Here is a 16,228-nt window from a genome sequence, read left to right as displayed (position 1 = left end):
TTAGAAGATCCCTTCGTAATGCACTTACAATGTAAGTGATGGTGGACAAAATCCACAAGCCTTCTTCTGTGCAAATGTCAATATCAATATCAATCAATATCTTTCAACATTACAGTCTTTTTAGTGCCAAAGTCCCTCTTTTTGTTACTATACTTCCACTGCAGCTCAACACTACCCGAGGAAACACAAAGAGGGAATTTGATGTTAAAAAGACTGTAAATGTGGCAGATATCCACTTGATATGACTAACTCAGACGCTGAAGCCTCGAATAAGCCACACTTAAATGTTTAAATGCATTTTTGCAGAAAATGACCGTGTGGACACACTAGATTTTGGCCTCTATCACTCACAATAAAGCACATTTGAAGGGGATCTTTTAACCTGTATGAACTGGAGGAATGATTACAGCGAGGACAACCTCCTTTAGTGTTCATATGGGCATCTGACTGTTGTTTTATTTATATTTTGGACCTATCATTCAACTCTCTTTACTGCGGCTCTGTCAAACATCGGTGTACGAGCTTCATTCATTTTTAAATCTTTTTTCTTTCCTTTTGCGTTCAGTTCAGTTCATCTTAACGTGTGTGCAACTAAAACCAGTCCGGCGGAAGTTGGGCTCGCGGCCGTGTCACAAAGGAAATGGCGAGCGGGATAGGCAGTGAGTAATGTTTTCTAACCCTTTATCGGGTTTCTTGTGATTTTCGATTATGAACAAACAGCAAACACACTCTAAACATTGTAATTCATGTATTTAAGTTGGGCAGAGTAACGTAGTTTGTTGATAAAACGTTACGCCGAGTAGCTGTGTGTGTCTCATGAATGTGTTCCCCCAGCTAACGCTACTAACGTTAATTAAATATTAGCAAACTGTATGTTATTATGTGCAGAAACGTAGCTTATAACTACTTTCATTAGTTGTTAATGCTTTTCAAACTGTTTGCGAGCCCCAAAACTTAAATGAATAAAAAGTGCATTGCTATAATGAATCTTAAAAGCATCCTATAAACACGATACAAGCTAACAATAGCGAGCTAACTTTGATAAATAATAAAATGTTTTATAGTGAACAGCCGGTGCTGCTGCAGGTCGTTTTAATGTTGTTTTTTGTTTTAATAAACCACAGACTGTATAGTTTATTTGGGTTGTATGGGCATTGGACCGTCATATTCATGTGTGTAAACAAATCGATCAAAACAACAGACAATACGAGCTGAGATTCAGTTGTAGTCAAAAAGTAACTACAGAAACATTTGTTTATTAGATACTGTTATTTGTTTTGTACACTGTGTAACTTATATATATGTCGTGTATATTGTTTTATGATCAGCGGTAGAAGCGCTCAAACAAAAATGCACCGCAGGGGTTTATTTGTGTTTTAGCAAAACAAACACTGAAAATGCACTTAGTGTGTTCTGGGAGTGAGGTTTATATATGATCATGTGTTGATTTTGATTTCTCAGTGTTTGTACGCTGAAATGAAAGATTGAATCTAACTAAGAATACCTGGACATGTTATAATTTCTCTGTATATGTAGTTGACTCAGGTTCTGTGCAATAACCCTGTACTATAATACCCATTGCACCTACAAATTATACATACTTATTTTAGTTTAATTAATTTAAATACAAAATGTGCAATACATTTCACTACATACTATATGTATATAAAGTAACGTCTTTTTTTCACCATTTAAAATTGCACTATTTGTATCCTGTTTATATTCCACAAAAACAGTTTCACGGGTATATAATTCCTTGTGTATATTTCTGAAGATTGTTGTTATTCTGTGTAAGTACATTGAGAGCCACTAAACGGAAGTCAAATCCCCTGTATGTGTAAACATACTTGGCCAATAAAGATGTTTCTGATATTTGTGTTTTTTTTTCACAGAACACAAGATACTGAATGTGGGGCCAACGGAGCCCTGGTCGGTCAGGGAGAAACTGTGCCTGGCCTCCTCGGTTATGAGGAGTGGCGACCAGAACTGGTAAACAGAAAACCCTCTCCATAATACACTCAGCTGTTTGTCAGTCGTAAAGGGCGTAGCCACAGAGATTTAAAGAAATATAGAGAGTTCTGTCTAACATATTTAAATATTGTCATGGAGGTACAGTTAGGAGGAGACATAAACTGTAAGAGTTTTGTGTTTAGCTGTACGTAAAAACTGTTCTACAGGCATCCCATCATTCACCAGTATATTTATGTCTTTGTTATTCTTTGAACACAAGGTGTACAACCACAAGATAGCTCACACTGGGATATAAACGGTTTTCTTCAAGATTTCAGTGTTTGCCAGCATTGCTTCCAAAACCTGTTCTAGACTAAACAGAACGATTGTATTGTCCAGAAATGATAAAACTCACCTGAACTGATGAATACAGATGTGTCATCATCTATAATGTCATTAAGCTGCTGATAACCAGTATCGTGTGCTGATATTTGAACCACTAAAGCACCAGTAAACAAAAAAGAAAATGTATGGAGAATGAATTTTAAAAATTTCAATTTTTAAAATTAGAGTATTGAAAGATACTGTCTAAAAAAAATTAATAAAATTACCAAGTTTTACTCTTCAACAGTAATCATTATGTGGTCATGTTCATTCTTCAGCCCATGTTCTGTTCAGTGCAGCAGTTATTAACCTAAATTTTGACCAGCAGAGGTCAGACTTGGGCAAGCTGTCATGTCTAAAAAATGACTGATAGGAGTTTATTCAGCTCAGTCCCATGACATTGATAATCAATATGCAGTTTCTAAGAGAAGCTCAAGTACTTGTATGAGCTGAACCATATTGAAAATGAATTGAAATACAAATTTACAGACACAAATGTGTCATTGTGGTTCCCCTTTGACATCAGATGTGACAGAGCTGCCCAGAATTTTGTGTTTTTGATTTACTCTGCCAGAGCTTATACAGTCGTGATTTTTTTTAATTCTTTTTTTTTTTTTTTACAATACCTCGATTGCTTAGTCTGTCTTCATGTATATTTCTAAATACATATGTATTTCTAGTTTGAATGAGTTAGTTCAATACCTGCATGCATTTATTCTCAGATTTTCTCAACAAGTGATTTTTTTCTGATTCTATTCTGAGGAATTTCTTTGTCTTCCAGGGTGTCAGTAAGTCGAGCCATCAAGCCTTTTTCGGAGCCGGGTCGTCCGCCCGACTGGTTCTCACAGAAGGTGACAGAGATATCATGCAACACAACATGTTCAAAATGTGTCTCACAATAGTTCTTTTGAGCATATAACAGTAATTATATTGTGACAAACATTTGCCTGAGGATAACACATTTTCTCTCTGTTTCTCAGCACTGTGCCTCTCAATACTCTGAGCTGCTGGAAGCCACAGAAGCACCAAAGTCAGTACCCCAATACACAGACACACATAGATGCATAATCATAAAAATGTGTTGTTGCTTTTGAGGTTTTTTTTTACCATGGATAAAACATTTTGAGAGTTGACTTAAAGTGTTTGTGCTCTCCTGTGTTCCAGGCGTAAGCGTGGCGAGAAGGGTGAGGTAGTCGAGACTATCGAAGATGTCATTGTACGCAGGCTGACCACTGAGAGGATAGAGGAGCTGAAAAAACTACTGCGAGACACACAAGAGCAGTACAGGTACCTATGCGCTTGAAAGAAACACTTGCAAGGCCTGTGAGATATGACCTTTAAACCCCTGTGTGCTCTCTATTCTGACAGGAAGTTGAAGAAAGAGGTGGATCTGATACAGACGGGTCACATGGACTCCCAGCTGAAGGAGCTGTGGGCAGAGATCACTGTGTAAGACTCTTATCTGTTAGTTCTTCTGTTTGGTGCAAATACTTTAGATTATTTTGTCGCTATATAGTTAATATGACTTACAACATATTTTCAAGCGGTGGTTTTCAGATTCAAAACACACAATCTGTCCAGAAAGTGAAATACTTCAACATCTATTGGATGGATTCACATGTAGTTTGGTACAGATATTCATGGCTCCCAGAGGATTAATCTTAATAACTTTAAATGGTAATTTAAAATAACACCAACTGGTCAAAGTGTCCATTTGTCCAACATTTTGGCTCCTCATCACTTCAACAGTAGTTATTAAAGCACAGCAGAGGGTTTTCCCAGTTGGTTCTTGTAGCCTTTCAGCCACAGTCTCATGTCTCTCCTTTTACATCCGCTACCATCTCCTCAAAAATCATTAAAGTGTTTGTTTCCCCAAATCTAGAAAGAAGAAACAGGATGAAGAGGAAGCAGAGCAGAAGAGGAAAGCCACAGAAACTGCATATCAGGGTAGGTTTGGTTGGTTTCTGCTGAGATTTCTTCAGGAAATCTGAACATCATTGTACCATGTGGGGATTTATTGGAAACATCACATCCTTATCTCTGTAATAGATGTAGCTGCTGTGTATGTTGTTGCTGTTGTCATTCTCCATACAGGGCCTGGTGTGCTGTGATAGAGATTGTGACAGTGCATCAAAATATTCCTTTGATAACACATTAGAATATTTTAGTTGTTTTTTTTAAATACTCTCTAGGACAAGGGGTTGTTTCTCTGATGTTGGGATGACCATTGTATCACATGATGCTTAAGGGTTTTGTGTTGCCTCCTTCTTTTCTGATTTCTTTGAAATAATCTTCCCTATAACAAACAGATCAATTCATTCTCTCGCACCCTCTCTGTCTCTCTCTCCTTGTCACAGCTCGTCAGGCAGTCAAAAACACACCTAAGCGTCTGCCCAGTGTAACTGTACGTTCTCCTCTGGGTGCCAGTCCCCCCACAATGGATTCTCAGACCGACTCCTCGGTCTCCACACCGCCCATGGATACAGGAGGTGTCGCCTCTGATGACAACAGCATCCACCCTGTTGTAAGAACATCCTCATATACACTATGGTGGATTTTGGGGCCCTCATATGTTTTTTAATTCAACATCATGATCTTTGGTCAAATGAAATGTCCTTAGTGTAGCTGTTTTATGTTTGAGTTTGAGATTAGCAGGAAATATTTCAGCTATTGCAGCTCAGTATGCCAAACACTGATTACTTGCTGCCTTTGCCAGGCCCAGGGGGTCGGAGTGTTTCTACCAGCGACAGAGGCTCCAGGCCCAGGGCCCAAAGATGGAGGCCTGGCCGCACTAGTAGATGACTCACCACAGAAGAGGCTCCTGACCCAGAAGGCCACACCGCCACCCTCTCCTCTCCTGTCAGAACTGCTGAAAAAAGGCAACCTCATCTCAGCCAGCCCCCGCCTGGTGAGAGCCAGCTCAGCTTGCGTTTAAACATCAAATATTACAAGAAAGAATAGTTCAAGATGACGTTAAATCACATGAAGCAATATGCAAAATTCAGTTGTAGCTACCTCACACTTACTGTATGGAAATAGTTGGTCATCAGTCATGATGAGGCAGATTTCTTGCAGACTTTGTTGGATAACAGCAGTGCTGGATGAAAACATGTATCTGTTGATGTCAGGTTGCGGATGGAGACTCTACTGGAAGCCTTACCAACGGAGTACAGACAGCCACTGCTGCCACTCCTCTACCACCTGGTCATGAGGTCATCACAGGTAAATACTGTGTACTTGTCATAACAGTTTGGCAGGCTGCTTGATACTACATGTAAATGAATAGTGCCTTACCTGACTGGAAGGATGAAGGTAAATCATGCTCTGCCTTTTGTTAAGCCCTTTATTTCATGTTACTTTTCTACTGTCTATCTTTGAATAAAGAAAAAGAGCCCCCTAAAATAATTAAGCAACAAAAGCAAACAAATTGTAGAGTGGTGTTATGGCTGGACGTTTAATTTTGTGTCACTGAATGTTTCCATCTATGTAACCGGGTGTTAGGTCTTGTTTTAGGGTTGCTGTTTTGTGGCACACAGAAGATGATGATTCTTGGTTCAGACCCAATAATTACTCATAATTTTAGATTGCAGTGAGGTTTTATTTGTGCTTGTGTTCTTATTTATTCTTCCATGTGTGTCCTGCAGAGGGGGAAGCTGAAGTGAAGGCAGAGCTCGGTGAGGAGACGGGATTAGTAGAAGAGGACCTTGTTGCTGTATCTTACATGGGAGACGAACTGGACCTGGAGACAGTGGGAGATATCATTGCCATCATAGAGGAGAAGGTACATACTGTGTCTGTGTGTGAAAGGGTCCACGTCATTTTGCATCAGTCCAGACCAGGTAGACAGTGTAGAGAGTATTTATATTTCTAGAGGACTACTTTGCTCCTGTGATGCTAGTTTGTGAGGACAGTGTAACAAGATTCATATGAACAGATTATAGACAGTAACTGATGGAAAATGTTTTATGTATGAGGAAGAGTAATGTCTTAATCCTCCACATACATCAAAAAATTAGACAAACTCCTTTAATCTCCAAACTTTGAAAATTGTATTCTTAAACTGAATACCAAAGAGACAAAATGCTGCTGTTTATTACAGCAACACTCATTTGTTTCATGTTGAATCACTTGTTTGGTGACTTTTGGAATGTGTGTGTGGTTTTTTTTTTCTTGCTCAATCAATTTTTAAGGTAACCAAAACATTGAAATGTTTGACCTCTTGTGACCAATTCTCAGTGCAGAAAAATAAAAGAAGGTTGTGTCTTTAATCATCTTGAACAAACAGAACCAGGATTAAACTTTCATAAAGCCAACCCATAGCTAATGCGATCAAGTCAAGCCTGGTTTAAAAACATAACTTAAAAGCTTGTTTATGACTTTGAAACACAGTTCTAAGACAGTTCTTCACAAAAACGGAAATTGACATGTAAAGACAAATGAACAAAACCACTGCAATTACAAAGCAAAAGAGAACTCTTGCCAGCATGTTGGGTGTGTGTGTGTGTGTGTGTGTGTGTGTGTGTGTGTGTGTGTGTGTGTGTGTGTGTGAAGTTTTCAGCAACTTCTTACATCTTTTTTCTCCCTGCTTTTTCTCTCTGCTTGTCTTTCTCCCTCACTGTCCTCCCCTCCTTCTCCACAGGTGGATGACTCTGTGGAGGCTTTGGATGCGGCGGCGGTGGAAGCAGCCCTCTCTCTGTGCGAAGAGGCCGTCTCAGAAGGACACACCCTCCCAGGCCCCTGGGAGACACAGGAGCTGAAGGCTTCAGACCCCACACCCACAGTCCAAGACTCTGACCCCACACAGGAGCCTCAGGATGTGGCTGCAATGGCCGCCCCGACCGCTGCTGGTCTGGAGACCCAGAATCAACCAGATACAAAGAGAGAAGAACAGCTCAAGGGAAACTGTGAGGGACCTGAGGTGACGGGAAGTGATGTCACTTCTTCTGTCGCCTCTGACGACGGTGCGACAGGAAGCGAAGTCACAGAAGAGGGGGCAGCGGGGAAGGAAGCCACCGAAGCAACGGTGAAGAGTGAAGGAGAGGAGTGGAGTCAGCCTGAGCCCAACCCGCCTTGTCTAGGTGGGTGGCGGAAACACACACATACACACACACAAATCATGCTCATATGTTTGTTGTCTAATCCTCTTCTCATTTTTTTTTTGTCCCACAGACTCTGAGGACAGCTCTGTGTCTGGGAAAGAGTCCAAGGTTACACACTTACGTGTACTTACACGCATACACAGCACGGTTTGTGAAATGCAGGGATTTAACTCTATTTGCGTGTCTTCTTGAATCCAGGAGGTGAAGGAGGAGGAGGCGGGGAGCGAGGGCGACCCTGAAGAAGGGATGGAACTGAAGGAGTGTGGCGAGGGGGAGGGTCCCTATTTGTCGGAGGTGGAACGGGCAGCCAGTGAGAGTGAAGACGGCTACGGACCTGCCTCCCAACGCTACACAGCAGATTCACTGGCCAGCAGCCCCGCGTCTTCCTCCCAGCTGTAAGTGTCCAGGTGTTTTGGTGGTTGCAGGAATGACTTATAACTGTGTCTCAAGAGCTGTATTTTCTAAGCATTTGTGTTCTATATATAGAGAAAGTGAAACCAGGAAACTGTGTAAATGCAGGGGCATGTACTGAAATAAACCCTGCCCTTCTTTTAGGAGAACTGCAGCTTTAAATCTAGATAAAGCTTAGCTGGCATTTGTCATGAATATTCATGTCATGACCTCTGAATCAGATTAGGATTCCATTTCTCTGAGCTAAGCAGTCTTTGGCTGCTGACATAAAAACTCTTAACAGTATATGCTTTTGTCTCTCTGCCACTGTTGTTTCTCTTCTGTTTTCTATTTTCATTCACTGTGGACTTGACATTTCTCTCTTCACTCCCTGCCCTGCCCTCACTTCCTCTGTCTTCTCTCTGTCTGCATCAGGTCTACATGCGGTGAGGATCAGGAGGCCGTGCAGGCCCAGAAGATCTGGAAGAAAGCCATTATGCTGGTGTGGAGAGCCGCAGCCAACCACAGGTGGAGCTCCTAGGCGTGTCTCGACCTCAACAACAAATCAGAGTCCTCACTTTAATGTTATCACACAACCAGGCTGATTGTTAATGAGCTGTCGTGTCATCAAATAGCATGTAGAGGTTTAACTAAGGATAAATCTGGACCAAACTCCATATTCTGAAAATTATTTATTCAACATTTTTGTTTTTTATTTGTGCCTTCTCTATTGACTAACTGAAAACACTGGGATTAAGAGCAAGATTGCATTACAATCTTCGACATAGTTGCACTAAAACTGATTTTTTTACCTCTCTGTAGAAATAAAATACATGCAAACTTAGTTACATAACATGTAACATGGTGTGGTTTAGAATAAAAGCTGTTAGAGGATAACTGGTGTTTTACTGTTGCTGATGTCTTGTGTCTCTCAGGTATGCCAGCGTCTTCTTACAGCCTGTGTCAGACGACATCGCTCCCGGTTACCACAGCATCGTACACAGGTTAGATCACACACGCTGCTCTGAAATTATCCTGGCAAAGCAAACGTTGTTTAGTAAAGATGCTGAATGCTAATAGTACTAAAATTCTGTTAAACACACTGTTGATTGTTTATGGTAGACACAAACTTAACACCCACAATCTCCCTCCACCCTGCTACTCCACCCACCCGTCCTGTTCCAGACCCATGGACCTGTCTGCCATCAAGAAGAACATCGAGTCCGGTGTGATCCGTACAACCGCCGAGTTCCAGCGCGACATCATGCTGATGTTTCAGAATGCCGTCATGTACAACTCGTCAGACCACGACGTGTACCACATGGCGCTGGAGATGCAGCGTGACGTCCTGGAGCACGTCCAGCAGTTCCTGGCCACCCAGCTCATCATGCAGACCTCAGAGAGCGCCATCTCCGCCAAGAGCCTCCGTGGCAGGGAGGGAAATCGTAAGCCAGGCGAGCCGGCCGAGAAGGTGGGTTGGGCAACTCGGTGTGGGGGGGGACTAATATTAGCATTCCCTCAAAAGTCTCCCAAAGTGTCAAACACATCTTAGGTTTTCATGAAGTGCTCTATAACGCCTCCAAATCCTCACATTTTCACTGACTTTGGCAGAGGAAGCCTCTTCTCTGGAGTGTTTGTGAAAAGACTGACATCTCTCTGACTCTGTTAGTTTTGTTGCTCCTGTTAGGCCGAGACAACAAATCCTTTTAGGTACTGTATAACAAGTTTTGTGACCTCAGAAAACTCCTGCACACAGTAGCTCCACCCGACCTGAACCTGAGCAGAGGTCTAATCAGCCCAGACCTCAGAACACGTGTGTGGGCGTGCAGAGCCCTTCATTAATCAGATTATTTGCAGGTGGTGAAAGGTCTCAGTTGTCTATACAACACAGATAAATGTTGTTAACACTCCCCATTTATACAGTTGTGAATCTTTTGCTTATAAAACAGTACAGTAATGTCAAGCACCTGAAAGATTTATTTTTGTTCAGCTCTCAGTTAATCAACTACTGTTGACTGACATCATATAAAATCTGTATGAAAATACATAAATATACATGATGTAAAGGGAAACTAAACAACTGATAGAATTCCTATGTTAATTGAAGACAGTCATGGTTTGTGAACAAGAATTTTGTGAAATGGACATGTAAAGTCATCCAGTAGAGAAGTTTGTGGCCATAACTGTGTAATTTAATCACAAATTTGTCAACTTCACACTGAGCCTTTCTGTTGAAAATGCATTTTTCTTAACACATTTTTACTGTCGAGTTTCAGTTTTACTGAAACAACCTCAAACAGTCATCTCTCAGGGTGGCAGCTGTAACTAGCTTGGATACACAGTTGTTCCAATGAATTCTATTAATGACCATCTGTTTGGTCAGTATGACACATATATTCATAAAAATATAGCTGAATAAATACATTTCCTTGGTACATCACTTCTGTTGTATTTATTCTATTTTATGACTTTAAAGGAGTTCTTTCCAACTTTTTGGCTTTAAATGCTTAGTCTTCTCATTTTGGCTTCTGCTGAAAACTTACTATCACTGAATTGTGAATTGTGAATTTATGCTGAAATAATAACATGCAGTACCAGAGCCAATGCTACACTGAGCATGCATGAATAATTTTGGTGTCTATGATGAGTTAACCACAGGGTCAATTACTCAAAAGCTTGATGCTGATTATATTTGAAATACACGCATCATCATATTTCCACTTATTGTACAAAAGTCAGAACTTCCCACACTGTTGAACACATGGGACGGTCTCGGTGCCGCTGTCACCAGATCCACGCTCCTCTCCGCTCGCTATTATGTGCTTCAGTGGAATAATCCCTGGCCTTGAGTTCCCAGCTACTTCATGTCCTGCATGCTGGCTGCTCCTCTCCTCACTAACTTCTGTCTGTCTGCATCTGCCTGTCACTGACTCAGCTGTTTGTCCTCCCCTGTCTGACAGACTGACTGTCTGCTTCTGTCTGCAATTAATTTTCTTATCTGCTGTTGTGTGTGTGTGTGTGTGACTGTGTGTGTCTGTGTATTAATGGTGGATGTATTGAGTGTGTCTCCAACAGGGTTCCTGGTGATCACAGCATTTTTGAAGGATTAGGGAATTTAGAGAAGTCATTTCCAGACAGGGAATACTTAGTAATGTAGTCAATTTGATTGGGAAGTCCAGAAGTATTATTGGATTTTGAACTTTGCATAAAATATTGGACAAATTGTTCCATAAATGTTTTATGATCTTTGCTCAGCTGTTTTTCCAAAGTAAGACCTACACTGCTGACCTATTAATAAACTAGCAAGGAAAAACATTAGTAGTTCCTGGATGTGCTATAATTAATTGAAAGTTATGATGTTTTCATAGGCGTCATGATAGGAACTGTAGTATAATGTTTATGAGTTGTCTTAAATACATGTTTGTGTGTTTTGGGAGTGAACCTGCCTGTGCTTGTTTGTGTCTGATGCCTTTATGTACTTCTATGTGTCTGTCTGTGTGTTGTTAACGTCACTATTTACTGCCTGCATATAGGAGTCTGTGTGTTCGTGGGTGTGTAAATCTGTCTTTTCGATGTTTCGTATGTATGTATGTGTGTGTATGTGCCGTGCAGAGGTCAAATGGACGCTCGTCCCTCCGCGTGCTTCTGTGTTGGACGCAGACTTGTATGAATCTTGCTTTCTCACGCACATGTGTGTGTTTTCTCTCTCTTTCTCACACCAATGTTTGTCCTTCTACAGGACAGTGTCCCAATGGCCTCTCCTGCTTTCCTTCTCTCTCTCTTTGTAAGTATTCAGGTTCTCCCTCAGATTTCACCAGAACCAGGCCACGCTCCGCACACGCTTGTCTCAACGCACACACACACACACACATACACACACACACACACACACACTGAAAAACACTGGGTACACATGCCTTTACTTTTCACCTCTCTTCTTTTCTTTCTCTCTGTTCAGTTCATTAGTGGCCTGAAGGAGGTGAAGTAGTGTGGATCTGAATAATATATGAGCCATAAAAAATAAAGCAATAATATTCATGTTAACTAGTAATTAAGTACAACCTTTTTGGTAAGTGTACTGTCACAAACACATTTAATTTCATAAGCAGTCACTGTTTTCAGTGAACTGGATTAAAGGTTATTATATATATTAAATAATAGTTATTTTTTCTTTTCAGGAGCACGAAAAACAAAATGCTTAAAGGCAAAGAACGTGTTTGTTTGAAATATAGTTTCACTGCAGCGTATAACCAGTAAAGTAGAGCTGCAACGATTAATCAATTAGCTGATCAACAGAAAATGAATCAACTATTTTGATATTGAATAATTGTTTCAGTTTCTAGTTTCTAGTTCCTGCTTGTTGTGTGTGACAGTTTGTTGTTTTTCTTTGTCATATATGACAGTCAAGTTAATAACTTATCCTATCTGACTGTTAGTCAGACAAAACAATCAAATGAAACTGAAGACGTCACGGTGGCCTCTAAGAAATTGTGAATGCAATTTTTTCACAATTTTTTAACATTTCATAGACGATTAATCACGTAATCGGGAAAATAATTGACAGATTAATCAATATTGAAAATAATCCTTAGTTGCAACTACAACTATTCAAATAAAATATCAAGTTCAAGTCATTTATATGCAGTTAAGTGAAGGTCAATATAATTTAGGAAAGTTATAGCTCAGCTTCCTTGATCTTGAGCAAACACTGCACTATAAGTCTGGTTAATAAGTTTCTGTGTCAGTTTTATAACTAAGATGACAAACAGTAACTCTGACCATTTAAAGTGAATCAAACACTGGAATCACTATTAACAGAGTGATTAAGAGATAAGAGTCGTATGGATAAGAGTTAAAGAACCTCTCTCTCACTCTTGCTGTCTCCTACAGTTTCTCACACACACACACACTCATTTACACACATCTCTGCAAACACTGTCTGTATCACCTTCATAAACTTTTAAGTTCTGTTTGCCCACTTGGACACACACACACACACACACACACACACACACACACACACACACACACACACACACACACACACACACACAGGCTCCAGTAACCTTTCATCACTCAAGCTTCCGTCGACCTTCGGTTATTGACCCCATGCCGGTTTCCTGTGTTTTTCTGTTGACGTGCGACCGTCCGTGTCTCTGCATGTTCTAATTTCTTTTCTCCTTCTTTTCTGTTGAATTATTCCTTTTTGATCATCATTTGTTTTTTTTTTCTGTTCTTCATTTGGGGAGGAAGCCCTCCGAGGTGGACTGTGCTGTGTTTTTGTGCGGAGGTCAATCACATCGGGCCTCCCATCACTCGGCCCAGCTGACCTTTGACCTCTCCACCCTTTATGTTAATTATTCTTCCCGCTCTCCCTCTCTTTCTTTTCCCTGGTTTCTCCTCGTCTGTTTCTCTGCTACAGGATGGAGGCACCAGGGGTCGCCGTAGTGCCATGGAGGCAGACCTCAAAATGAAGAAATAGACTTGAGATTTCAGAGAACGAGACACTAAGAGAGACAAAGAGCCACTCTTGGAGTCAGAGAAGGTGGAGCTGAATACTTACTGGTCACTTTGGTCGTTTTCTGTGGAGGACTGTGCCGTCTCTGTGTGCCTGGTGTGTGAGTGGACACACTAATGCATTCGTGCTTTGGCGTAGACGAGGGTATGTGTGGATGTGCGTGTGTAAATGTGTCTGAGAGAGCTGCATTGAGTTTCCTCTTCGACGGTTCCTACGATTGGTTAACATGCAGCACCATGGGATTTCACTCCTGGCCAAAAAAAGGCCAGCGCACCCCCTTTCCCCAAATATCATTTCACCAGCGAAGGTAGTTCGCTGAGGAGGTGCAGAAAAGAAGAGAAAGAGAATATTTTCACCAGCAAATGTTTGTTTGGGATCAGATGATAGAGAGCAGGATGAGTTCTTCTTGATAAATTTGATCATGTTGAATCACAGATGCATTAATACTATAACTGCATGTTGGTCTAACATCAGACAGATTAGTTTGATCACTGCTAAAATGTGATACTGAGATCAGCTAAAAACATATCAGAAATCTCAACAACTGGATTCGCTGCCTTTTTTCATAGATGAAAGAATGGACGTCTTTCTTCATTGAGAAATTCTAATGACGTCACCAAACTTGTGGTTTTTGACCACGTAGTTTGGCAATTGATCAGACTGTGTGTTGGCCAACACACAGAGGAACTGCAGTGGTTTTAGCCTGTAACTGCGTATACTTAACAGTTCTGCTGACCTTTTTTCCAAAGAACAAGATTCGATTGACAACCTGCATTCATGCAGCCCTGAGCTCTGTTAAATTCAGGATCCTGTGAAATTAAACGTAAAAATCAGCTTCATAACCTGCAGAGACATGAAACCTTCTTGATGTGTGTAATCCATCACAGTAAACAGTTTGGTTTGTTAAGTTTACATTAACAGTGTCACGTACCCCATTTTCAAAAGTCTCTTTTTGACATTGCATTCAAGGACACCTCGTCATCTGGAAAAAGACAAACTAGCTATTGTAGATGTGGTGAGATGCGAATTGGGCTCTTTTTTTTTTTTGTCTTTTTGATAGTACATAATTATTCAATACATTTTCATGTCAATTGACAAAAAATTAGTCAACATTTTTTATTTTATTTTTGGGGGACACTTTTTGCTTTTTATTATAGGGACAGTGGAGAGATGACAGGGATTGAAGGGAGAGATGGATGATGGGTGACATGAAACAAAGGTCCATAGCCGCATTCAAATCATGGACATCGTGGTTATATGGCATCCGTCTTAACTAATAGGCTACCAAGGCGCGCCATCAACAGTTATTTTGATAACCAATTAATTGTTTGTCATTTCCTGGTTTGTGCTTCTCAGATGTGAGCATTTGCTGCTTTTCTCCATTTTAAATGATTGTAAATTGAGTATCTTTGGTTTTAAACTATCGTTGGGACAAAACAAGCATTTGGCTGAAGGGAATTCTTTTTCACTGTTTTCTGACATTTTATAGACTGATTAGTACATCAATCAACAGATTCATCATTTCACGTCAGCGTTTTGTTGCTGTTCAGCAGCAGATTTGAACATTTCACGTCTGTCCATGAAAGCACCAACAGAGTTTCCAAACAGAACAATCTTTGCTCGGAGCTGCACAACCATGTGATGATAATGTAACTTCAGGAAATCAATCTAAAAACAAAACATAATGTGCTTTTTTTTTTTTAAACAGCTGGCCTGGCAGTAATGAGTGAAAACATAAAATGTGGAGTTTGTTGTTGCTGAAATAGTATTGATGCATCCCTATGTGTCACTTAAGACAGTGGTTCCCAACCATGACCCCTTAAACTAAAGCAAAGTCTACCAGGGACCTGTCGTCACATGTTACATTGTCTACCAGTTAAGTTACTGATTATTGTCTTGATTCATCATTATGTCCATAAAACATCAGAAAATAGTGAAAAATATCCTTTAAAGTTCCCCACAGTCCAAGGTTACGTCATCAAATGTTTTTTGACTAAGAATCCAAAACCCAAAGTAATTCAGTTAATCATCATGTTTGACAAAGAAAAGCAATAAATCATCACATTTGAAGCTGAAACCAGTTTATTTTTGTCATTTTTTGCTTATAAAATGATTATTTAATTATCAAAATAGTTGCTGATTAATCTTCTGTCAGTTGACTTAATCGATTAATCTTGCAGCTCTAGAAAAGACTTTTGTTGTATTTGAATAACTTTTAGAGGTTTGAGGAGGTAAAATACAGAAATCTGCAAGAAATAAAGGAAAAATTAGAAGAAAGCTGGATGAAAAACACAATTTTGTGTCCAAAAGGTTTTTTTTTCTGTATCCTATCATCTCACCCTTTGAGTGAGCCAGCGACCCCTTGTGGAGGTCCCGACCCCAAGGTTGGGAACCACTACTTAGGACGTAGCCAGACTGCTACAGTATGTAAACAGCGTAAGAAACATGTTTGTGTAATGTGTTAGTTGGGAGTACAAAACAAGTTTTGTACCTGTGTGATGGACCATGTAGAGTTTTGTGTTTGTTTAGCTGATACATGTATCATGTGTTCTGTTGTACATTTGTTAAATAAAAAGATTATTTGATCTAAACTCAAAACTAGTCAAAATAGTTTTTACTGTGGCGTAATCAGTCTGTGGTCACTTGTCTTGTAATTGTAAGAGATTTCACAAGAGACTTTTCTTCTTCTGCAACATGTCTTCTAGCAGTAACTGGAAATTGTATCAGCTGCATGAACTGATCTAAACCTGCTTTATGATGAGTGATGTCACACCAAACAACCTTGTGTAATCATTTTCCTTACTCGTAAACAAGTTTTGAAGTTCAAAGATCTTTTGGTACATGAACCGAGGAAGAGGGCCAATGTTTTATTAAAGGTGATAAGTGA

The 16,228-nt window shown here is 40.2% G+C and overlaps 1 protein-coding gene across 1 annotated transcript; it reads left to right on the top strand.

Moving 5' to 3' along the window:
* The first annotated feature begins 557 nt into the window (after positions 1-557).
* On the top strand, positions 558-15,939 carry brd8b (bromodomain containing 8b). Its single transcript, XM_044363147.1, has 18 exons — positions 558-659; positions 1,893-1,989; positions 3,116-3,185; positions 3,315-3,364; positions 3,499-3,621; positions 3,703-3,783; positions 4,217-4,281; positions 4,692-4,858; positions 5,051-5,242; positions 5,463-5,556; positions 5,979-6,115; positions 6,974-7,412; positions 7,504-7,541; positions 7,632-7,828; positions 8,259-8,351; positions 8,759-8,827; positions 9,009-9,294; positions 13,246-15,939. Exons 1-18 carry the CDS (start codon positions 641-643, stop codon positions 13,303-13,305), a joined length of 2,277 nt encoding a protein of 758 aa, XP_044219082.1. The 5' UTR covers positions 558-640; the 3' UTR covers positions 13,306-15,939.
* Positions 15,940-16,228: the final 289 nt, after the last annotated feature.

This window comes from Thunnus albacares, chromosome 10 (assembly GCF_914725855.1).
Source record: "Thunnus albacares chromosome 10, fThuAlb1.1, whole genome shotgun sequence".
Lineage (NCBI taxonomy): Eukaryota > Metazoa > Chordata > Actinopteri > Scombriformes > Scombridae > Thunnus > Thunnus albacares.
This window is presented reverse-complemented; position numbering and strand designations above follow the sequence as displayed.